The sequence below is a fragment of the Odontesthes bonariensis genome, chromosome 9 (assembly GCF_027942865.1).
Source record: "Odontesthes bonariensis isolate fOdoBon6 chromosome 9, fOdoBon6.hap1, whole genome shotgun sequence".
Classification (NCBI taxonomy): Eukaryota; Metazoa; Chordata; class Actinopteri; order Atheriniformes; family Atherinopsidae; genus Odontesthes; species Odontesthes bonariensis.
The window spans coordinates 20,648,934-20,674,196 of NC_134514.1; the positions used below are offsets into that span (position 1 = coordinate 20,648,934).

The following is a 25,263-nucleotide window of genomic DNA, read 5'->3' on the forward strand; positions in this document are numbered from 1 at the left end:
CATCAAAAGACATTTAAGAGCCCACTATGCGTTGTGATAGTAGTGTTTTAATTCACTCATGAAAAACTAAGACTTAGCAACTGCAAGGCAAAAAAAAGAAGCCGAAAAAGGGGGGTGGGGGGGTAAGCGAATGCTTTCGATGACATTTTCACTGTCAAAGTGAAAAGGTTCAAGATTTAAATAAACTTGGAAAAAAAAAAAAAAAAAAAAAAAAAAAGAGGAAAGAACCAAGTAAGCCTCATTAAAGTTATCACCTTTAAAGGTTTGGAAATGTTATGGAGGACAGTGACGGATGGAGATGAGAAGATGATGAAAAAGATTCCACGATTAAGACAAATTTGCACACCAACAACCCCCCCCCCCCCCCCAAAAAAACTAACGCGTTCCACTTCCCACTTTGACTTAAGTGCAAATCGAAATGAAAGAGAGGCAAGGAATGGAGTGAAATGAGGAAGCGGTTGGACCCTCCTGAAAAAACGACCCTGCTCTTTAGGGATATTTCTTACCTTCGACCTATCTCTCTCCCTCTTTCTTTCGCATGCTGCTCTGTGGGTTTGACTCTCAACTGAGCCTCCGTGTGAAAACTGAATTACAGCTTAGGAGCGTTGGTCCACAGCCCAGAAAAAAATAAATAAAAAAATCCTCTCATGAATTAAGACCTCATCTGGAGGTATGTTTAGTCATTAACATGGCATTTCTGAAAATGCCTTTAAGAAGAAGAAAAAAAAAAAAAAAAGAAGCTACGATCCCCAAAAAAAGTATTTCAGTGCTCAAAACGTGACATCCGATTTTTTTAATGTAGATGAATGAATCTATCATGTTGGCTCAAAGCCGTGATGCCACTTCAAGACTTCGTCACTGGCGACATCTAGTGTTTAAAAAAACAAAAAAAAGTCAGTGGAATTTCAGAAATACCATAAAATGTGGTTATTGCCACAGTTGCAAACAATTCAACGAGCATCGCATTACTCAACCTGATGCTGTTCAGATGGGGTGGGGTGGGGTGAGGGTAGCGAAGGTCAGGCGGGTGGGCACGAAAAGGCCAAAAAGCATGAAAGTGTAAGTAAAGAAAGCTTAAATAAAGGTAGAAGTAGAGAAAGGGAGGGACGATCCACGTAATCTGACATTTTGTATCCCAGGTGATAAAAAGGTTTTCTCGGGATGCAAAATGGCACAAAGCGAAAAAAAAAAAAACAAAAGAAAAAAAAAAAAACAGGACAAACACAGAAGATACAGTAAGATAAAAGTCAGAGAGGTAATATGCATCAACAGCGTGAGAAATAGGACAGCAACAGGAAAACACAGATTCACAGGAAGCTAGACATAACAAGGACTCAGAGTTCACCAGTTATTTAGGAGAAGAAACAAATATTTACTGAACAACAATCGGTGAAATATGGCACAGAACAAAGGGCATGGAGGCCGAGGGTTTTCAAGACATTATTCAACGCAAGCTTGCACCGACAGGAGGGAAATGGACGGGAAAGTTTGGTTCCCCGAAGGCATCGCGGCTTGCCTTTTCCCCGGTCACTTCAAACACGCCGTCCATTTCAGTTCTGTCGTCCGTCCTCTACTTCCCTCGGTGTCTGTAGTTTCGGGCAACAATCAGAAAAAAACGTGGGAATTCGGTGGCAAGAAATTCCACAAGTCTCAACATTATTTACAGACCGCGTGTGTTAGGTTATCCGCTCATAATGACAGATATGTAGAGGACAGACAAACCAAAGAGGTACAAAAAAAAAAAAAAAAAAAAGAAAACAATATATATTAAAAGCACAAACAGTAGCTGCCACACTGATGCAACCATGCTTAGCTAGAAATACATTACTGTACCACTTGCTGTATAAATATACTGCATGTTTTTTTTGTATTTTTTTAAAACTTAGAAATCCAATGCTATAGTGAAATACACCTGAATATTACGCATACCAATTATGCTCAATTGACTGAAGGTTGAGAGAAGAACCCCAAAAAAAATAGTTAAACAAAAAAAAATATATATATTAAAAAAAAAAAAAAAACTAAATTAGACATAAGATTTAATTGAGAAATACTGACAAAGGTAGTGGTTGGTTAAATAATCCTAATGTAGAGTAACATCACTGCTGTCGCAAGAAAATCCAGTTTGTACTCTTTTTTTTTTTGTTTGTTTGTTTTCCACTTTTACTGGCATTACTTTAAAATGTACAAGATTCTCACACGGTGGAGACTTCTGAGGTCTGTCATGCCAATAACATCCACTTATCTAAAATGAGGAGTTGTTTATTTCTTTTAAAATGCGGGCTCAATATACGCGGTTCTCCTCCGACAGCGGCATTGTGCGACATCTTGAGAATTAACCTACAGGTGTACGAACATCTGGACTAAGAATACCTCAAACACTCGACCTTATTGTTTTATTTTAATTATGATATAAATTGCTTTTTCCTCCATCTTGCACTACGAAGCCTAAGTACCTGTTTACTTAGCATTAAATCATAGTAGTTATAGTCAAGTTTTTTTTGTTTGCTTTTTTTTTGTCGTTTGTTTTAAATCTTATGTTGTGCAATATTACCTCACAATATTCAATACCCCAAAACTTTTGATATGTTCTACTCTCTTCTTAGCGGTAACTGTAATGATTATTGAACGTAGGCTGCATGAGCAGCTTTTATATTCATGTTTAGATATTATGATGAGAAGCGTTTGTTTTTTTTAAGAAACAAAGAAAAAAATCAATTCAAAAGGCTGATAAAACATTTACTGTACGTTAACAGCTGGAGGCGTTCCCCTCTTATTTTATTGCAATGATCAAACCACTTCATCCACATACCCGCGCAGTAAATGCTTTGTGTAATACCAATCTGCGCTCGACAGATCATAAAGATGTGAGTCTCGATGCTTTTTGTGTGGTTTTTTTTTGTTGTTTGTTTTTTTCTAAATCCTGTAAAATACAGCAGGCCTCAACTAAATATTAAATCCCAACGCTGCCCTCTTCCACCTACAACAAGTACCTCCAGGCGAGAACCAATCACGGCGAGTTTGATTAAGACGGACCATAGTAACTGTTGAAAGTTGAAAACTTTCGCGGATAGAAACCTGATGCAAAAAGGTAAATGCGCTCTCACGGTGGACACCGAGCCCATCGATGATTACGGTCTGGGTTTTTTTCCGCTTCCTATTTTAATCCCGACACAAATCCGAGCCGTGACCACGCGGACCGCCGTTAACCCGAAACCTCAGCGGCCCGGCTCTCTCTTCTGTGGTATGTTTGCTTATTAGTCCTCGCCTGGACAAAAGGAAGGAGGAGGAGACTACGACCACAGAGGAAAAAATAAAAAATAAAACAACAGAGAAATCAATGTACAATACATACAGTGCAAAAATAGCCGTCTGTTTGTGCGGTCCCTTGCAGGTGAGAGGTCACAAACTCAAATGTCTTGTACCTTGATGAAATTAAATGACTTCTTGTGAGTGCGTCATCTCCTCGTCCTTCCTTGCTGTCGCCCTCTCTCCCTGCTCCGGATGCCAATGTGATTCCTTTAAGCTCCTTCTCTGCGTCTGCCATGCACACCCCCAGAAATCCACGTACGTGTTACGTTACGTGTGTGTCAATGTGTTGGCATCAGAACTGGAGGTACTGTACAGTAAGTGCCACTAAGTGATGCCGTGTTGTCAGACGCACCACAGGAGCCCCTGTGTGTGCGCGTGTGCATGTGTGAGAAAGTGTGCACGACCGCCTGCGATTTTTAAGTTTTTTTTTTTTTTTTTTTTGACACCACTAATATAAACACTTTCATAGTTTCTACATGTACTGAACTAGATAAGAAAAGCTGACATGATCCAACCTCAAAATGTTTTCTAGCAATGGTAAGATTTTTGATAGCGTCACAACATACCAGCCTGCATAGTATGTAGCATGAAGGAGGGGATTCTTTTCTTTACTGCGTACTAGGTACGGCGCTAATGTGGACAAGGTGAGACACGCAGCACGGCGGGTGGCAGTCGGTGACCGACACACGCGTGGAGACGTGCCAACATGGATGATGACGACTGTCGGACAGACAGCTACGTGCTGGAAGACGACTGAGATCAAACTGAAGAGAAAAAAAATCGAAGTCGAATATTTTTTTTAATAAAGTAATAAACAAAACCAAAAAAAAAAAAAAAAAAAATTATGAAGAGGAAGGAGAAACAAAAAGGAAAGCCAGCCGAGTGTGGTAAAAAAGAAGTTTTAGAAACTGACAACAACCCGCAAAATTAAAATTCCAAATGATGTTAAAACCCTGTGCTGATATCTAGTCGTTAGAAAAATTTGGCAGCATTAGTCAATAGTCTTTGTAGTGACTGATGGAGATGATGATGATGAAGAATAAGTGCCCAATATTTTTTCCAGCCAACTGAGCAGCAGCAGGCAGGACCACACACACACACACAGACACACACACGCACGCACACGCACACACACGCACGCACACGCACGCACACCAGCACAACACAGAAACGGGAGCGACCGACACCTGCGATTGGTCAAGAGTCCCTCTGGAGTTCCAATGACAGACACGGCGAAAGTAAATGAGGAAATCAAACAAAACAACCATACGATAAAAAGTAATGACTGGTTGGCAAATGAACAGAGAGAGAAAAGAAAAGAAAAGAAAAAAAAGAAAGAAAAAAAAAAAGAAAAAGAAAAGAAAAGCAGCTTTTGTAAAAACATTAGAGAATGTCGCATAATAATAATAATAATAATAGTAGTAGTAAAGTGGCTGTTGCACTTTAGTTTTGTTCTTGCAGACAGGTGCCAAGTTCCCATGGTTACCGCTGGGAGCTCGTGTAAGATTTGAGCAGTTGCATACGATGGTGGACTCCAGATCTGGTGGGGGGGGGAACAGAGCAAAAGCACGCATGGGTGATTGATTTACAACTGCCTCTGAGGAAAGCAGGGAAAGAAATGTGAGGCTGCACAGTTTGCGCAAGTCAAGGGGAACAAAAAAAGAGAGGAGGGGGGTGGGGGGGGACTGTGCTGGGAGTACTGTCAGAGTAAGTAAACAACAGCAGCGCTGACACTCACGTGATGGGTGGGCTCTACCAGTGAGGCGGTACGTAGCTGTAACCAGGCGTCCCTTGGGGCCTGTAGGTTGGCACAGTAACTGGGTGTGCTCCAATTGGGGGGTGCTGGGGCGTTGTCAGCAAAGTTCCTACACAAATTTAACAACACCGTGAATGTAAAATCAATTTATACTCAGATTTAGACCCATGCTTATCTCATCTCCATCACGAGTTACAAGAGCCTACGATTACAACTTCGAACCCATCATTTTACCATCAGACTATGGTACTTTCTCTACAATAAACAAATCATTTAAAAAACAAAGATGAAGGCCAAGAGATAATGGCGATGTCAGTGACTTAGTCCAACATGCCACCACTTAAATCTACATTTGTCCTACCCGCGCTCATGGCCATGGTTGTCCCAGCTACCATCCCCATGGCAGCCATGCCGTTGTTGCGAGGGGCAGAAACGGGGACCGGGGCCGGGTAGAGGGCTGTGGAGGGAATGCTGTTAGGCTGCACCACGGTGGTGTGATGGATCACATGTGGCTGGGCTGCATACACTGGTTGGGTATAATATGCTCCCTGTCAGAGGAAAAAAAAGGCTTGGTGAGGATGGACAAGTGGGCACATTTGATTTATGAAGCTTATTACACAATTCAAATGTTTATTCTATTCAAGTCTCAGAGGGAGGACGCTTTTACAGGCAGCGTCTGCTTTTAGAACAATAAGCGATTCATTCACCACCGACTACACTTTTAACGCAGATATTTAGAGGAATTCTCACGCTCAAACTACTGCGCAGGCCACTTGGCAACACACTGCTTAAACCGGTTCCCCTAATCGTTTTAATAGACAGTTAAATGACAAAGACCAACCAGGCGACACAAATTTATCCGCTAAAGCGATCGTGCTGAATGGCAGCGGAACAGGTGTGACGGCAAACCTGGTGACTCTCCAGAGTAACCAACGCTGTCGCTTCCGATTTCCTTACCTGTGCGTAAATGTTCTGCTGAGGGTAGGCACTGCGGATGGGGTACATGGCTGTCGGGTACGGGGTAGGAGTGGGGGTGTAGGGAGGAGGTGCTCCGTTTGACTGAGTGGGGGGCACTTTGTATGGGGTTCCTGCCGTAGTGTATCCTAGAAACAGACCGAGAAAAGAGGGCGTTCGATTACATCACTGCAGAACATTTTATAACCGTTTCACCGACGAAAAACATTTAATGACAATACAGCAAGTTGTAAATAACAACCACCGAATTTTTAAATTGAGATTAACAAGCAACTTAACAAGCATTTATTTGGGGTTTTAAGCCAAATATCCGAGCTTATTTTTGTTCCATTTCACTCTGCATTCCCTAAGGGAAACAGTCACCTGCTGTTTCATGCGGGGCAGGAAGAAGTTTGAAGCATCTTTCCACACAAAACAAGCTACCTGCTGTGTCTGGAAACACTGATAAGGGAAATAACCACTGAGGAAATGAAGGAAACTATGCAATCAGGTGTTTTTTATCTCAAACCTGTCACCACAAAGCATGAAATCGAAACTAAGGATGTGACTTCTTAGTAACTGCAATCAATGACGCCACTATGATTTGTAAAGACGGCTCAGAGTTGATCTGCCTGTGTATATTAAATGGACAAAAGATATTAGTCTTTCCATCAGATATATAAGGGAAAAGGGATTCAGCCACACCGATTCTTTTTTGTAAATAATGCTACAGTTAAAGGAACTGCAATGTTTAAGGGCCGAGTGTGGAGCAACAGCAGAGAGAGTGCACAGTCACATCGATATAGTTCTACGCTCTGCATTTTATTATTTGCATTTCCTATAAAGTCCACCAGATGGGGACTGGTGCCGTCTTTCCAGGGGATTTCAATCTCAAAAACAACACAGCAAAGCCTATCCATCTTAAAAAAGCCTCAGTGAGCTGGCTTAACCTTCATCTTTGGACACAGCATCGTCACCTTGTACACTGAAAGGAGAAAGAAGCTGTGCAGTCACAGTAAATGGACTATATTCAATCTATCATGAAATATATTAAGTTAATTTGTGGAAAACCAGTCAAAACACAACATTCCACATAGTATCCACCTTTCACTCACAGTGCATCACCATTTGATCAATATGAGGGGGACAGTGAGGGCATCAGGTCCATGCAACTGCATTCATGTTTGTTGTTCTTCAGACTGCAGTACCTAAAAGTGGCCACACGGAGGAGCCTGAAGGTCAAACATGCTACTAGCTAGCTGCTGCCGCCGTGGAGCTTATGAAAGCCCTTCTCTCACACAAGGACAAGGGAACAAAGAGATGCTGGAGCTGCTCTGTGGCTAAAAGTCTGAGTGTGCTTGTGTGTGAGCATATGTGCGCACGTATGTGCTCCCACTGTCATTCTTTGCTCTCACATGCATTAAAGGACAATGGTGTTTGACAATTAGACAAAAGCCCTGCAGATAGAAAGCAGTTTGACAAAGAATGACCAAGACACATTTCTAATCAGACCAAAGCTTGTTTTGTTTGGCTCAGTCTTGTCTAGGATAAACACAAAAATCAGAAAATTGTCATTTTACCACATAAGCACCGTGACAAGCATAGAGAGAAACTTGCCGTCAGACAACAACAACACAGCCTCAACAAAGAGGTTCAGGTGTCTGTTGGAACAAAGCAGGGTGAGCTTTGCCAAAGCAGATCTGATATTTTGTTTGTCTTCCAAAAAAGATAAAACCAAACTCGGGGGAAGGATGAGAGGAGGCGGCTTCACAAGGAACGGATGAAATCGAAGACCCCTTCCTGCCTTTGTGAAATGCTCTAAATTCAAGACAATAGGACCCATTTAAAGTACCTATTATTCCCTCACTAATGAAATGGAATCTTGATGGATACTTTCAAAAAACACATTCATGGTCCAAAGCAAGTATGACCGACTTTGTGGCATTAACACAATACCCAACAATAGACTATTTTCTAGTTTTTGATAATGTAGTAAAAGCTAAATGATTCATATCCTCACGCATGTCATTCTTTTTAATCCAGACGGTCACATTTAAATGTGCCTGCATCTATAAAATGACTTTTTTGTGGACAACAGGCTGAAATGAACAAGATCTGATTTATCTAGATCTACACAGGCTCGACAAACAGCCGTAACACCCCCCCCACACGCACACACACACCCCTCCCCTTCCAATCTGCTTCTGGGACCAGACATTGAACCCCAGCAGAGATGCATCTTCTGCTATACAGCCACTGGCAGCTGTTCCTGGCTAGCTTCCCACTCCTCTAACCATTAATACCTTTAGGTTGAGAGCACCATTTAACTAGCATTGCCTCGGAGATCTAAGCTACATTTGACTGCATTAGGGATCGTAATGATACTTGCGAACAGTGTTAACAGCAATGTTTGATTTACAGAACTGTAATCACGATGACTCAGGCAATTATTAAATATTTAGGGGAAACAATATTTGCTTTGGGTTAAGTGTGCATAAAAAACAGAAATAAAAAAAAAAAAAAAAAACTAAAAAAGCCAATGCATCACTATGCAGTGACACAGAGAAGCAGCAGTAATGGATCCCCTCGACATGAATTTAATAATTGCAGCAGTAATTCATTCGACAGATTAAGTGCTGGGCCAGCCTTATCCTAAACAGTGACTAACTTTCATTTCACACCAACACATTAGTCAGCTGCTTTTCACAGTGTGAAATGAATGATAACTCATCAGGGGGGAGTTGTATTTGGTGGCAGAGTTACAAGCTGTTTCGTGGTTGTTTGGGTTATGGAAAACATTACTAAACGTTTTTCTTCCTTTTTATCATTCCAGCCCTCTCGCAGTATTTGTAGTGACCAAACAAGTCCTCAAATGAATCACTCCACTCCTTTTCAAGACTCCACGGTATGAAACTGAATCCATAAAGGTTTTCAGTTTCTTGTGGGCTATGTGCATTGGCGTGCATCTATTTTTAATCCATGCCTGAAACACTGCAGTTTTGAACAGATATCTGCATGAAGTTTGTTTTCATCCATTTGGCCTGTAGTGATGTTTAACCGTCAACAACTTGGAGATGAACTGTACCCTTCAGTCAGCATTACAAGTGTTGTAATAAATTAATTAACAAATATCTTTACTTGGATACTAAATCAATACTAAAAATTAAAAAATATAATGCTCATCTGACGCTCTATTAATATTAAATAAGCCATTCTCTCTCCACAGCCGCGACAGACAGTTGGCCACATCTCTTCCGCTCACTGCAGCTGAGCGCTGGTTGCTGTTGCAGCATTAAAGTGTTACATATTAGTGTTTCAATTGTTCCAAGGGCTTCATACTGTGGCCCCTTTAGGCAACAAAACAACAAGGTGCACCACTATGACCTGGATATAAGCAGCAAGTTTTTCTGCTTTCTGACACCACATTTCTTATGAAACACTGGGAGGGAGCAAGAATCTGTGTGTAACCGTGTGTGTTGTGAGTAGGACAATATTCCACCATCATCACAACAACGCAGATTAGGATGATTAAAGCTGTACAGGTCGTTCTCCAAAGGCTGCTTCATCCGGCGTCTGTGCAGTCAGCGGCTGACTTTAGCCCTCGCTTCTCTCCACCTTCTGAACTTTCGTGTAATTCTAAAAACAAACAACCCCTCAGGCCGGATTTAAATGACGAGGACGTGGAGTCTGCAGGCCGAGTTCCTCCTCCCTGCATGAAATGGCCACGCAGTTTAAAAAAAAAAGGTACAAACTTTTGCAAAGAAGGGAACGTTTGCAGTGATAACTAGTTCACAGACTAAACCTGCAGCATTTTTGCAGCAAGTTGAAAGGCAGGAAATAAGCAGCCCCTGTTTTAGCAATTTAATTCAGCTCAACGCCAGACTTGCCAAGAAACTGAGCTCCAAAGAGGGATTAGTTCAAACTCTCAGTGCCTGAACTTCAGACGAGAGAAATGCAAGTATTTACATTATAAACACAAATTACACTATAAATGTACTTGGAGATGTAGGTCCCCAAGTACAATTATCTAATAACATCAATATTTAAAAACAGTAATTGTACACATGCATTACAATAAGCAATGCTACGTTCTGTTTGTGCACATGTCACAGCTCACCTGGTGGATACCCTGGACTGCCTGTTTGATAGAGGTTGGGTGTATAGGTGGGAGCTGTCGCAGGATAACCTCCTGGGTAGCCTGTAAGAGGTAAACATGTGAGAGGGAACGTTGGAAACCGTAGCTAATCAAACAGAGGGCGACACTGACACACACACCGATTTACACACAGGTATGGTAGTATTTGGTGTGAAGCAGGATGTGCACAGATGGCGCTCATTAGAAAAATGTCTGCACTAATAACAGTCAGCTGAATGCATCTTACATACACCAATTTGGCAGTCAAGACACACCTGCCAATATGCTGTGGGAGAAGGTAAATTCAGAAACATTAGCGATACACGCAGACAGGAGAAAGGGGCTGCGCACACACGCACAAAAACACACAAGCGCGTCATAAATCCCACTTCAAGCCAACAAAGCCGATTTGACCTGAGAAATTGCTTTTCCTGATAAAAGATGGAGGTTCAATAGAGCGAGACAGAGACAGAAGCAAGAGAAGGAAAAAAAAATAAAAAGAGAGAAGCAGACTGAGGAAAAAGAATGAAAGCAAAGAGCAGTGCAGTGTTGCTCTCACTGTGCTATTACTGGCCTACAGTCTCACAGTCTCACAGATCATCTGCTCTGTGGCTTCCAGCCTTTTCCTACATCCAGGTTTAGCTACTGTAGGCTGAACCACAGATGTAACAGATTTAATAAATATCCACACACACACACTGCAGACGGAGGTTGCGATGGTGAACCACATGAATCAACATTCTTAAGAAAATTAGGTTTAATGCAGTTTTGATTTAATTTGAAAAACAAAATTTGAGTTTAATAAACCCTCTATCTTTTCAATTTAGTCAAGTTCAAAGAAACGTGCGATTGGTTTATTGATTAGCTAGCGAACAGAACGACAGCCTTTTTCTGCAGCTCTTAATTCTACTAATTTCCTTTTTCATTTTGAATTGTTGATGCAAAAGGCAGCAGAAGCGTGCGAGCCAGAGCTCTGTGAAAAACGATAACATTTAACATTGTCCTGGTGAATCATTAAACTCCGTTAGAATAACTGAAGAATGATCAGCCATGAGAACAATCATCATCTATGACCCCGCGGCCTATCACCATAACAACACCATACAGGGAGCAAATCTCTGCAGTTTGTCTTCTGCCTGTTTCAAGACAATTAAGCAGCCCACCATCACCCCCATTGCAAGCGTGGAGCAAAGTTCCAGGGCTTTGACCTTCAGGTTAATCTTTTTAAAACAAAACATCATTCAGGCTCTCCCTCTAACTCTGCGGTGGCAAAAGCCACAATGAAGAAAAGATGTGGAATCAGCTGACGATCTCCTTCTGACATGAAACGCTTCCCCAGTTTATAAGGTGGAAAACTGGTTGGAAAACTTGACCACAAAAACCAAACACTTGTTTAGAGCTACACGAAGAATAGATAAAACTAGGGTGGGGGGGGGGGGGGGGGGGGGGGTTACTGATGAAACTGCAGTGCGTCGACCAGCAGCAGGAATTAGCTAATCAATAAAATTCAGTTCATCCGGCTATGTTTAAGAAGAGCTGCCATTAATCACCTTCACTGGCCAGTGTGAAAAAAAAACAAAAAACAGAGCTCAGTTGATTACAACTGTCTGAAACAACGTGTGTGAATTTAATTGGAAAAGACACTGAGGTGTCATCCCGTTAATTAGCCGACATGCAACTCCACACGTTCATATTTTCATTTTAACAACGTGACTGACAATTTAGCACAGAGACATTGTTTTACTTTAATAATATAATGGTGATGAAGTGATTAACTTGTGGTGTCTTAAGGAGGACAAAAAAGAACACTTTAAACTCTATAATGATATCTCTTAAAACATAAAGAGATGTGACTTCACTGAAACAGAAGTTTTTTTTCTTTCTTCTGTAGTAAAATTCATGCATGCAGCCAAAAGTGTTGGGGTATAATAAATCTAAGCTGTGCTCCAAAATTCTGAGCTGCTGTTACTTAAAAGTTAAAGTAAGGAGCATCAGTGCTGCAAGTGAAAAATGTTAGATCGATCTTCAGAAACATTTTAAAAGCATAGCTCAGGGTGATGCTTCATCTTGTGGAATGATGCCAACAAAGGTTTGGGAAATGGAAAACAATTTTCTGATTGGAAGGGTTGGCTTGGGGCGAGCACTAGCGCTCCAAAGAATGGGTGATTTAGTCATTAAAACCAAGGCCCAAGTTACATACCAATCGGGGGATTTAATCATTTGTATCTTAAAGACAGGTGGTCTACAGTCTGCCATGCGTATCCATAACTCTGTAAAGATTAACCAGCTTCTTGCAGCAGGATTGGATTAGAAGTTTCCCCCACTCAAGATTAACGTGAATATAAAGTTGGAGCGAAATGGTAGTGAGAAACTAAATTAAATTTAAAAATAAAAATAAAATCCTGGTACTATCTGATCATCCAACACCCAGTTTTGCCAAACGTTTACTGTTCGAGCCAATCCATCGGAACGCCATCTCTGCTGTTGTTTAGGCAGGAAAAGATTGAAAATCTCACCCAAGTCAGGAAAGGTTGTCGCCAACCTCAGTCACTCTTTTATTATCTTCTGCCTTCCTTTGTCTAGCATCCTCCATCCTGCTTACATAACCCAAGTATTTCTTCACTGCATACCGAGTCGCAATTGTGGCAAAGAATTTTTTTTTGCCCTAAATAAATTGGACTTTTGTGGGCCACTTATGTGAATGCTATCTTATGTTGCTTGTGAAAACCCTTTGTTCAAATGCCCTCCAATGAAATTCCCCCTCTGAAACAAGACTCGGCAGCTTATGTGCAATTGTGGGCATGGTCCCCTCCTCCATCTTTTTCCGTACAGGACGACCATTAAATGACTTGTCCTGATCAGTTCCATCCTTAAAGCATGTTGACAGTGCTACACAAATGGTAAACGTGTGTGTGTGTGTGTGTGTGTGTGCATACTGGTCTTACCTGTAAAGGCCATGTTCTTGGGGTTTCCATATGGAGTGCCAGGCTGAACAGGGCTGTAGACTGGATTCATGGCTGAAGATAACCTGTTCTTACTAAGAAGGACAAAAATAAAAAAAGGAGGGTGGAGGAAAGGGTTAAGAGCGAATAGAAGGAAAACAGCAAAATGGGCAAATGATGCAATCCATGTAAATTGGGAGAAACACACATCAACACACATTAATCCCCCAGATTGTTCAGGCGGCATTCAGCTGTAGGATTCTGCAAGCATGCAACAAAAATAAATAAGGAAGAAAGAGATCAAACCCTGTGAATCATCACCCTTTGAGTAGGCTCAAAAAAAAAAAAAAGAAAGAAAAAAAAAAAGAAAAAAAAAAAAAAAAGTACTCAAAAATCAGACTGCTGGAATAACAACAGGCACAAGTACTGACAGAAAAGCACAAGACACAGCATGGATCATTTGAGAAATAATGGTGTCGTCTCCTGTGTGGCATTTAATACAGGTCGCCAAATTTGCACCAGTAAAGCCAGTAGTTCACTGACCAGGTTTCCATAAGAGGGACTGATCATAGGGGCGCTCAGTAATAAATTCAGGTGCTCGAAATGGTTGGGGTGACGGTGCCCAATGACAGAGCCGTTACTGCTGCACTGTATATAAGCCAGCTTTCCCCGCTGTGCAGATGAAGAAGAAAAAAAAAAAAAAAAAAAAAAAAGGAGAGAACCCTCGAGTGCACAACCATTACTTTCAACTTACCTGGTCATTACGAAGACAGGCACCGTGTAACCGTGGGTGTGTTTGTGCGTGTGTGAGTGTGTGTGCATGCGTGCCCCGTACCTCTTGTGCGTGTCTGGTTGATACATGAAACTGAATTTGTCTGTGGGATGCCCGCTCGCCATTCTTGCTGTATGCAAATGAGGAAGAAGTGGAAGTGGATATGCAAATCTGAAATTAAAACAGCGAGAGGTCATGATTACAATGAACGCAGGAAAAAAATAGAAAATAATAATGAAAACAAAGAGAGAGAGAGAGAGAGAGAGAGAGAGATCAAAATAAAAAGAACAAGCAAGCACCAGTGCAACAGTAAATGATTAGTGGTAGCAGCGGGGAGGACTGCGTGTCTGAGTGAGTGTTTGAGACAACTGCTGTGTCTTTATTCAGCAAGAATGCGTTTAATAGGCGGAGTAAATACAAGATGGATATAAAAATTAGAAATGCCCTGTTTGCAAATGTAAGATACTGTATGCACAAAACAAACAATATTTTGTTTGGACACAGAGTACTTGGCAATTCTTTCTAATGTCCTGTTTTTTTTAATCAATTTGTTTTTTGAAGCCTACAAGATGTGCGTGTCCACGTGAAAGTGCGGCATGAGTATGAATTTGTATCCACATGTGATGCGCTGCACACAACAACCAATACAAGCAGCAAAGCAAACACTGATTCAGCCCATGAAGGAGCACAACAAACCCAGTGAGCAGGCAAGTGACGGAGGAGCAGCGAAACGGAGCAAAAAAACGGCAAGCATGATCCGCAATGCATGTGAGCCAGAAGCACAAGCGTGTTGCAAAAATGCAGAGCATTGGAGCAGCGGGAGAAAAACAAAAAAAACAGAAGAAAGATGCGTGTGAGCTGTGTGTTATTTGAGTGATGGCAGTGATCGGGGCCTGTTCTGTGTGATGGAGAGTGTATAAAATCTTCACACCGCACTTCATTTCACATCAGCAACACCGTCCTCTGTCCAATTCCGCTTCCTAGACAAATATACATTTATGATTTGGAGTGCACCAAAAAGTGAATTTCAGAATCAGATGAGGCTAATCACAACTGATCCATCCTGCTGAGCTTGTGCTTCCCGGTCACGGCCAGTTTCAGTATCACAGTTTGTGAGCATATACTGTACCACGATGACGTCAAACGACACAGAGCGACACTTTGAATTAGGCATGAAGCATGTCAAAGCTCTATCCAGGAACACTGACGTCAAAACGCCAGAAGACACCGCCACACGAACGTGAGCACAAACGCGTGGGTGCTGTCGCTTTTTGATGGTTTTGTGCTGGAATTGCATAAAAAGCAGCCAAAAGCCTTGACCCTGTGTGTGAGTGTGGGTAAAACAAGAGCGGCAGGATTTCGGTTCTGGTTCACTACTTCCATTCATGTCTCAGCAAAAGAATGTCTTAGGGGACTCGATTCACCTATTGCACGAATGCATCTTGAAGCACATTCCTCATTAATGTACCATATTATCTGTGTTTTAATTCTTTCCTCTAGCTCTGCTCAGCCTCGTTTCTCAGTGCAGCTCGTCCGTGTTCAATTCATCATTAGGTTTCACCACCTGACTTAATTAGTCTCTAAGATAAGCTAAAAAGATAAAATAAAATTCTGATAAAAAATAAATAAATCAAATCGGCATTCAAATTTCAGATCAAATATTTGACCAACAACCGTGACACGTCTGTCACATGGTGATGTTAAAAGAGAAGCTACAGTGGCTTAAAAGTCTTTCAAATTTTGCTTCTTTCGCGCTGTTATTTTGTGGCTATTTCACGAATGAAAATTTATTTAAGAAAAAAACTACACCTTAATCTGGAAGTTCGTGTAAAGTTGTTGAGGTGTTGATGAGTGAGGCAGAACAGGCCATTAACACACGGGCAGGTGGCTACGCCGACCCCGAGGTCGTATCCACCCAACGCATACTAACCCAACTACAGCTGTGCATGAATAGAGAAGCGAAACGTGGATGTGTTGGTCTGTTTCAGCAAGTCTCGTTGCAGCAAATATCAAAAAAGTGATGAAAACGAATGGGTGAGAGCAAGAGGGGCACCACAATGCATCTAATGAGGGCGTGTGCTCTGAACAGAAGAGAGCAGGAACAGATGAGTGGGAGTGTTCAACCATAACACCCTTTGTTTTCAAAGGGGGGAGGTGACGAGGAGGTCTCTACTCAAAAAGACCTTTTCCAACCAGGAAACCTTCTGTTCAGCAGACCAATCTACAGAGATCATTCACTCCACAGATACCAGGGAAGAGAGTGTACATCTAATTTTAGTTTCCATCTCTTCCATAAGCTGGAAACATGTTTTAATCAATTCAATTGTTTGTGGAAAAACACAATACAGATGATGCATTTTGTGAAGATGTGCGTGAAGCATCAAATCCCTATAATAGAGAAATTTGAACTAATGAATGTTGGTGATGCAAGAAAAAAAAAATTTGAAAATAGGATTAACTATGAATCAGAAATGCTTTTGATAGCATTCTACCCATCTGAAGCATTTCCAATGTTACCGTAGCTCATCATCATATGTGACCCGCTCTGGCGAAATGAGTCGGAAGTCGCAACGTTCTATTTGAGGTACGGGCAGATAACATGAAAAAACAATGGATTAAAAAAAAATTTTTTTTATAGCTAATTTCAAAGAATGGACATTAAAAAACAATCTCCCAAAGTTGTATAGTCCATATAATTGAGGAAAGGCATGTAAATGACAATTCAAGTTGACTTGCAAGTTGTTAAATGCGTTAAAATTGAACAGGTTGAACAAATTCATCGACTCCTCTGCCGTTAACGTCTACCGTTCCTATTACCTCTGAGGATTTCCCTTTACCTCTGAAACGTCTCTATCTCTGCTCACTTCATAAAACCAATCAAAATGCTTAAAAATGTACACACACAGTGACACAAAGGCCCACAATAGGCGGGAAGTCACGTTTCGAGTGACTGGTGCACGCGATTGGTCCAGCCATCACTCCTGTCAAACTAGCTATCTGTGTTGGTGTAGCCTAAACTAATCGTAGAAAGTCTCTCAATATTCGTCATTGTCAAAAAAGTCATCGTCTTATTACAATGTTAGTATCGTGTAGTACTGTAGTATAGTGTAGCGTGTTGATCTGTGTTTTTGTTTTAAAATGTCATTCGCTAAAGAAAGTAAAGTCGCGAAAGCTTTAAACTCTCGTGGCGTCCAATTTTAGCTCTGCTGCTGGACAGCAAGACTTGCTAGCGCTAGTTACGGATTTTTTTACTGAGGTGATATCTTCTGAAGAAGAAAATGACAGCGATGTCGAAGACTCGGATATGGAAAAGGAGCAAGAATTCGCCACTCATGTGGAAGATGACGATGAAGTCATTGAGCAACCTGTGACTGATATTAATGAGGTGACGAGGGCTATGTCGAGCTGTGGAGCAGTGTGTGTGGGAACAAAAATAAATATTTTCTAATCATTTGGGCTTCAGTCTGGTTTAATACCATTTTATATGTGTACAAATGCCTTTGGTAAAATTAAGCTTTAAGATAAAGAGTTTATCCCCTTAAATTCACAGGATTTTGAAAGCTACCAACAAAAAAACGGGCAAAAAACTTTAAACGCGATTTTCTCAGGTTTTCAATCGTAAAAAAAAGGGTGGAAGATCATAAATCAAATGGCCATATTTTGAAAACCATCCAACGTATGACTTTGACTATGGTATCATTTTAAATCTTATTTCCATTCCTTTCTTTTGATACCAAAATCTCAATTTTGACATTTGGGTCACTGTGACTCATTTTGCTGGATCAGGTCACATATCTTATAGTAAGGTTTCTTTATGCTGAGGCTATGTTTGCTTGGTTTATGCATCTCCTAACTGACAAATGATATAACACTGGAAGAATGAAGTCAAAATATTTACTGACCTAATCAAAAACAGAGAAGAAATGACTATATTTATTGCTGGGACACATTTGAATTCTAAAATAATTCAAAAAGCCGGCCCATCTCGTTTTCTTTCAAGCTGTCTGAGTCACACAATCTGTGGGCAGCGAGAAGATTCTCGTGTGACAGAGCTGCAGAGCTGTAGATGCATGATGTAGATGGAACCAAATCAGTTCTCTTTTTAAAATGGCTTTTCTGTCATCAGAGACATGATACTTTATGGCGGTGGAACATGCCGCTAACGCGCCTGCTAGCTCTTAATCTGCCTCTTTTACTCCTCTCTTTGATAAAAACACATCTGACTCTGAAGACGGCAGTGCTCTGCACAGTGTAGCACCCTCACCATCGATCAAAGCACTACAGCTTACGGGGGACACAGACAGTGATGATGATGATGAAACCGTGCGCATGATGCGAAGTCTTTTCACTTAGCCGCTCACGGCTAATACACCATCTGTGGGTCATGACCAGCAAACCAGTGGCCGTGTTAGTTCCGTCACAACCTCAACATGGAACTGAATTGTATTTTTCTGCCGATCTGCGAGACTGCAAATCATGAAAAACATCAGACAAATTGGATTTGCACTGACAAATCAGGCCCATTCCCACACATGTTTATAAGTGTTGTCATTGAATAATATTCAGCCAAAACAGGGTGTGGTGCAGAGCGCAGGAAGAATGTGGCCTCCGGAAACACTACAAGACAGACTGACTTCCTTCCTGGACATTGAGCTTCAGGTGACATGACCTTTAAAGCATCATGAGGCCTGAGCGTTCAGAGCTGCAGCCACACAGCAAGCAGGGTGAGTTTGGGTTTCTCTGCCTTTCATACAAGCAGCAAACTTCTCACAACCTGGCACCATAAGACTGACAATATGAGAAAGAAACTGCACCCCGGTGGTCATTGTAGGCAGCGAGTGCCAGGTCAGCTGCGTGGAGTAGAGGAAAACGTGAAAGTAATACGAGAGAGATGAGGCAGAGGAAAAGTTGTCCCTTTTTACTGTGGCAACAGATGCTCCATCTACACGTTGGGGCTGATAAAGGACAGGGCTCTTCCTGGTTTAGCTGGTGTAGTTCTGTGGTTATAGTTGTGTAAGACCATTTCAAATTGAGAAAATTATGTTACCGCAGATTAATTGAGATATGACAAATTAACCAAATACACAGGGAAAAGTAAAAGAAATATATATATATATATATATATATATATATATAAATAAAGAAACTTTCACGTTGGTATAAAGAATCAACACATTAACTAAGGTAAGAACAGGGCAGCACTAACCCTGTAGTTAACCCTGTACTATCCCCCACCAAGTAACTCAACCCCCCCCGAAATATTTGTCAGGTATAAAATAACCAGGATTACTTAAATGACTTAAATAGCTTCATTTTGTGGGAGAGTGAACCTGCATTTAAGTTGATATCATTTGAAAAAAATGTTGTTTTTTTTTACTTAAAGGCGGGGTAGGGGATCTTTTTCTGGAACATTTTTTTACATATTGCTTGAAATATTCTTCACACCCCCATTGCAACCAATTAATTAAAAGTTTTGACACAAATATGAAAAGTTTTAGTGGCCTCTAGAACGTACAATCTAGGAAAAACAGTATCCAATCATTGTGAACGGACTGTTCACAATGATTGGATTCTGATGCCGTCTATCAAACTGCAATCTGCTCCTCCCTCCCCCTCCTTCCCCCTGTGCGCGTACCCTGCTCCGTGAACGAAGCTTGGCAGGAAGCTAAACAAGAGCCAGCTTGGCTAGCACCTAGCATTATTAAACGTATAGTTAGCATAAACTAAATACTAAATACGGCAACGATCGATGCTTGCTGTCAGAACAGCGCTCGTGCACCTTCGTGCTCGTTCATGTACTCTAGAGGCGTGCCTTCGGGGGGAAAGTGAAGAAAAGGGTTGGGACTTTTTACCTGTGTATTTTCAAAATGCAGCTTCGCTCGACTCAAAATCCAGGATCTCCTACCCTACCTTTAACTTAAACATTTAGACTTATTGCAACAATAACTGCTTCAGAAAACCTGGGCCTCCCAGTGACAGATGGCTGGAAACTGTCAGCAGTGTTGGAGAAAGTGTGCAGAGCACTGCTGAGAGGTGCAGCAAAACAGCAGCCCTCTTCCACTCTGTCTAAGCGTTCAAAGAGGAGGGGGAGAAGAACGCAGACTCAAAAATTCGGGAAACCGAGAGCGAGAGCAGGGCGACTGACGCGAGCAGGGCACAGGTGTGCAGGCCTGGCAGGGCTGTGAGGGCTACCGCATAAGCAGACAGGTGGCTGCTCTTCGTCTGACCGAAATTAGTCTGTCAATTAGTCTAACGAGAGCTTTCACTGTCGTTACATTCATTTAGCAGGCGCTTTTACCCAAAGTGACTCACAAGGGAAGAATACATTGGGAGCAACGTGGGGTTGAGAATCTTAGACAACGTGGACCAAGTTGCGTTACCAAATCTGGAGCTTCCCCCTCTTCAGTTCAAGGATTTGTTTTGTAACCTACCACTCCTTCTCAGCAGCTTTCTCCTGATCTCCATTCACCTTGCCCTGCCTACTGAATCTGTGCATCACTCACCAGCAAGAAACTGAGTAAAATAATGAAATACGAGTAAATTGTGTTCCATCAGAAAGGCTTCTTTTATGGATTTCTCAAGGAAAATTGTTTTTTATTGCTTCAAGTCTTTATTTACAAATCAATCAATCCCCCTGGTTGATAAGGAACTGACATTTAAACACACAAGAAATGCTTTTCCCCCCATTTACCTGCACACAATTGGTGCACCAACACACACACAGAGCAAGGACTCATTCATTCACTGACTGACATTAAGGAGACCTTTCTGTTGTCCACTTTCCCCACAGTTATTTTTCCAAGACTTTGTCAAGATTGAACTCCATTAGTGGGACTTCATTTGGGCTCAACTCATAAGCTGTAGCCTCAAGGACTGAGAACAAAAACACAGCTTACAAGAATGCGTGCTCACAGGGCTGGAAAACGTGCAATTGTCTCAACATTTTGTGTGACAATCAAGCATTTAAGGTTAATGCCCTGCCTACAAACTTAATTTGAGCATGGCAACGTAAAACACTGATCGCGGAGAAGACTCCGGCGGCCTAGGGGAGACCTGAGGAGGTAATAATGAGGAGGTAAAGAGTGTGAAAGAATAAACCCCACAAAGAGCGACCATTCCTGGAGAATACATGCAATTCTGCACAACCACCCCATGCCGACTCCATCCGCTCACATAATACCTCAGCAGGCATCTACTCTTTAGGCAGCAAATCAAAACCGGTGGGAGTTATCGCACAAAAACCTCCATAAGGGGGAAAAAAGATTATCTTGGGTTGTAGGAGTTGGAAAATAATAAATAAGTAGAGGAGTCTTTTTTTTTTTTTTAAACCATATTTGTTAAACATTTGTAGATGTTAAGTAAAATAGCAATGTAGTTCTGGTTACCACAACGCGATTGCTCCGGCTTCTCGAACACTTCCTGCTTCAAAGATATTCAAGTTATCATCTGAGTTTGGATCCGACTGATGGTCAGACGAGATGAGCATAAGTGGAGAAAGAGCCTAATTAAATCTTGCCAAAATCCTCCTCTAAAAACACAAATAAGGGATGGCTAAACGAGCAACCGAAGCAAAAAAATATTTCCTTTCATCACAACAGAAAACGGCATCGCATTAGGGTTCGATCTAAAATTACAAAGGCCTGGCATCGCCTTTTTTTTTTTTCTTCTTCAGGCAGCAATACGCCTACTTTAAATATGCGAGAAGCACACAAAGAGAAATACAAATCTCCGTCACGTGAGACAGAAAAAAAATATCTTGTTCTCTCATGTCGGTTCCCCATCTCTCAAAAAGGTCCGAGCTGGTCAGGGAGGCAGAAATTCTAACTGCAGAACGACAGCCAAGGAAACCCAGGCTCACAGGTCGGACTATTAGTGCCCCCGTATCACGATATTCATTATCATGTCTAAGACCAAAGCCTTTGTATCACAGGTCTGAAAAGCAGCATGATGGAATCCCTGATGAAATCCCCCCTCTTGACTTTCACACAATCAGACCTGCCTGCAGCAGAGCTCCACACAGCTCTGGGCTATTTCAGATCTAGGACAGCAATATACACTTTGGGACAGCATCTCCCCTTTTATCTGTGCTGACTTCCTCCCATTCCATTCTCTTCAAAAACCATCTCATCAGTCACACACCTCATGGGATCTGCATTCCTGGATTAAAGTGACAATATTGTGCCATCCCGCTGAAAGGAGGAAGCCATTTTCACAGACGGCGTCTATGGAATTAAATAAGATACATATTCTGTTTACAGATTTCTACCCTTAATGTGGTCCTCGGTTATTATTAAATGTAGCCGTTCTTTCTCTCTCTCTCTATATATATATATATATATATATATATATATAAATAAATAGAATGGGATTTTCTTAAATTACTAGACCATCTGTGATAAAAAAATAATAATAATTTCATATAGCTAGAAGAAGAGGGAGATGAGAAAGAGTCTTTACTGAAATGTGTTGGCTTCTGCTTCCCCCTCTTAAAAAATAAAGGAGCAACAAGTAATTTGACTTAATAAGTTCTCTCTGCAACTAGGAAATGACAGCATCAATAGAAGGTCTGAAAAATGCTGGAAACAAGCCTGGAAGCCCACAAAAGAGGCCCGTCGGGTAGAGAGGCTGTAACAGTCATTACAGAGCTGACAACAAAAGGGTTGGACGCATGACAAACGGACAGAGGAAACTCTAGAGATATCTTTAACATTCACTCAGATGAACAATAAAAAAACAATTTGTAAGGCGTTGGTATCATAAAGCCGCCCGTGTTGTGAAATTCTACACTTCTTAAGGCTTGTTAACGCAGCTGAAGAGGACATAACCAAGCATACCCATAAGAGCTATTTGCAATAATTTACCAAGGCACAGGTGGATCCTTGTGTAGGTTTAAAATGAACAAAGTCCGCTTTCAATGTTTCCATTAACAACAAGAATACCGACGAACTTCCAATTTCGTGACATTTTTTTCAAGAACGATTACATACTTAATTCTAGCTACAAAAAAAAGAAAACCAGGTTGTCCCGTGCAGGAAAGATTTAATCAAACCACATAAACTTACTATTGTAAACTACTGACAGTTTGAGATTCCAACCATGGCTGCACATTTCTATCCATTTGGGAAGCTCTCACACCTTCACAAAAACCAACAGCAAAAAAAAAAAAGATCTTTCTGAAGTCGCATGCCTGGTTGAAGCAGTTGAAAAATGATTAATTGTGTCGACCAAAACAGCGTTCAACTAAAAGGAGTGAGCGGGGGAAAAAAAACAAAACAACTCTGGTTGAGAAGCACAAACTGTGCGGCTGCTTTTGGACAACAGTAATTACTTCTAATACCCACTCAGACACAGAGAAGCCCCCCTTTTCCTTCATGGTGACTTCTGTTCAGAAGCACAAATGAAAGAGTCCTACGCTTTTTCCAACACTGCCTCAAATGGCGGCAGAAAGCAACACCAGATATACGCGCACGTGTGACGACACGCAGCTGACACAGAGCGACAGCGGGATCCATACCTGTATTGGCCAAAAGAATTCCTGTATCGTGGCATCTGAGCTGAAATTGGAACAGAGGAGCTCATTAGCTTTTTAATCACCGCTTGTAGCGATTGTGATGAACAACAACATATCCCATCAGGGCATCTCCGTGTCAGCCTAACAAGGAATTAGAACATTTTGCCAGCACAAACAACTATACCGTAAGGATTTGTAAACATCTTGGCATGTCTCTATACTATAGCACAGAGTGTTTTCAAATAACCAGAAACTCATTTTAAAGCTGCTCTGGAAATGTTCAAATGAATTAGTCACTCCCTGCATTAGAAACAAGGCTGGTCATGCATTAATATCTTAGTTGCCCTTCCTTTTTTGGAGTGTCCCGGTTATGTGCTGCAGACAAACATCTGATTTGGTCTAAGACTCCAAACCGGTATACCAACGTGCATGTAAAAGCAGTTCATGTGTCCAGACGCTTTAACCCGTTTTATTATGTACTGAAAAATATGTCCCCGGGAGTTTATGGAACAAAAACAAATAAATAAATAAAGCAAAGCAAAAAAATGTGCACACAGAGTGAAACACACTGCGTCATGAGCTGGGAGCCGGCAGTTAAACCCAAGATAAACAATCAATAGCTGCAGGATATATTAACAGAGAGGCATTATTGCCTGTGCTATAGGTGGGAGCTTAACAAAAGCGAGGGGTAAAAGAGAAGGAAAATAACCCACAAAAAAACCCCAACAACTATTATTTCTTTGTACAGATATATATTCAGCGCACTGGTTGTTGAGGTGCAGAGCAGAACAGACCAAGTTTTACCTCATAGCACAACTGACACCAGATCTCATTCAAAATTAAAGTGTAGGTGTCCCAATGTTTGACTGGAACAGCAAACAGCCCACTTACTTCATGCATTATTACTTAGTTTTTGCACCAAACTAAGTATAATCAGCTGATGTATATCAGGATCTATGTGTAGTAAGAGTCTCTATTGCCAACAATAATGAGTCATCTTGCTAAATTCAAGCACCGAGACCACTTAATGCGTAAAGACACGAACCTTAAAAATCAGAAACCCGGTAAAGACGTTCTTGTCGAACACTGCAGACAAATCATTCAACCATCTTCAACCTGGAAGGAGTTCAAAAAAGTCTGATGATTGATCTAGAAGGAGGTCAAAGGTGTGGACAGGGTACCCGAGCCTCGATTTTGTTTGTTCTGGTGAATGAAACCCAGACAGTTTCAGAAAGAAAAAAATGCAATTCAACAGCTCCAATAACAGGCCGTGAAAATTTCCATCGATTTGAATCAAAACTTCCTGACAACATTATTACCGTCACAGGAGTACGGATAACTGCGCAGCTGCTCCATTAAAATCCCTGTATTAACTAGATATTGGTAATAAATGGTCAACTGCAGCTGAGCGATCATTTTAAAACAGACATTCTGCACCAGAGCAAAAAAAAAAAACATACACACGCACACACGCTATTAATCACCAGTGTAGCCAAGCATCACAAATGAAACAACGGCCTGCGGCACAAATCCGAAGGCAAGTCCATGAGTGCTCATGTATACTGCTTTAGATCCCCAATAAGACTGACAGCCGAGCGCATTACATGGATCCTGCAGGGATCACTTCAACCTTTTATCATGGCATCTGCCATGACATCTCTCACCTGCTGATGTATACATGTATGCATGAGTGCATAAACACACACTTAAATAGAAGACCAATCACCGCGTAGTGACGTATAAAGAAGATGTGAAGCTTCGCACCCAAAACAGACCAATGAAGCAGGCTACTGTGAATGCATCTGGATTTCTCTCCTTTGTTTGCCAATAATTGAGCAAAGTGTAAATCATATCTAATGAGATATTGGGCGTCTTAATAAA

At 41.4% G+C, this 25,263-nt stretch overlaps 1 protein-coding gene across 2 annotated transcripts in view; it reads right to left on the bottom strand.

Moving 5' to 3' along the window:
• Positions 1 to 360: 360 nt before the first annotated feature.
• Positions 361 to 25,263, bottom strand: part of fam168a (family with sequence similarity 168 member A) — a 28,352-nt gene continuing 3,449 nt past the window's right edge. The window contains exons 2-8 of one of the 2 annotated variants that reach the window (XM_075473576.1): positions 13,935 to 14,042; positions 13,103 to 13,194; positions 10,140 to 10,220; positions 6,026 to 6,171; positions 5,430 to 5,616; positions 5,051 to 5,177; positions 361 to 4,852 (exon numbers count right to left, since the gene is read on the bottom strand). In XM_075473576.1, coding sequence (XP_075329691.1) covers positions 5,065 to 5,177; positions 5,430 to 5,616; positions 6,026 to 6,171; positions 10,140 to 10,220; positions 13,103 to 13,194; positions 13,935 to 13,996 — 681 coding nt within the window. In that variant the 5' untranslated portion in view covers positions 13,997 to 14,042 and the 3' untranslated portion in view covers positions 361 to 4,852; positions 5,051 to 5,064. The remainder of the gene's footprint in view (positions 4,853 to 5,050; positions 5,178 to 5,429; positions 5,617 to 6,025; positions 6,172 to 10,139; positions 10,221 to 13,102; positions 13,195 to 13,934; positions 14,043 to 25,263) is intronic. The other variant, XM_075473577.1, reaches the window with a different exon arrangement.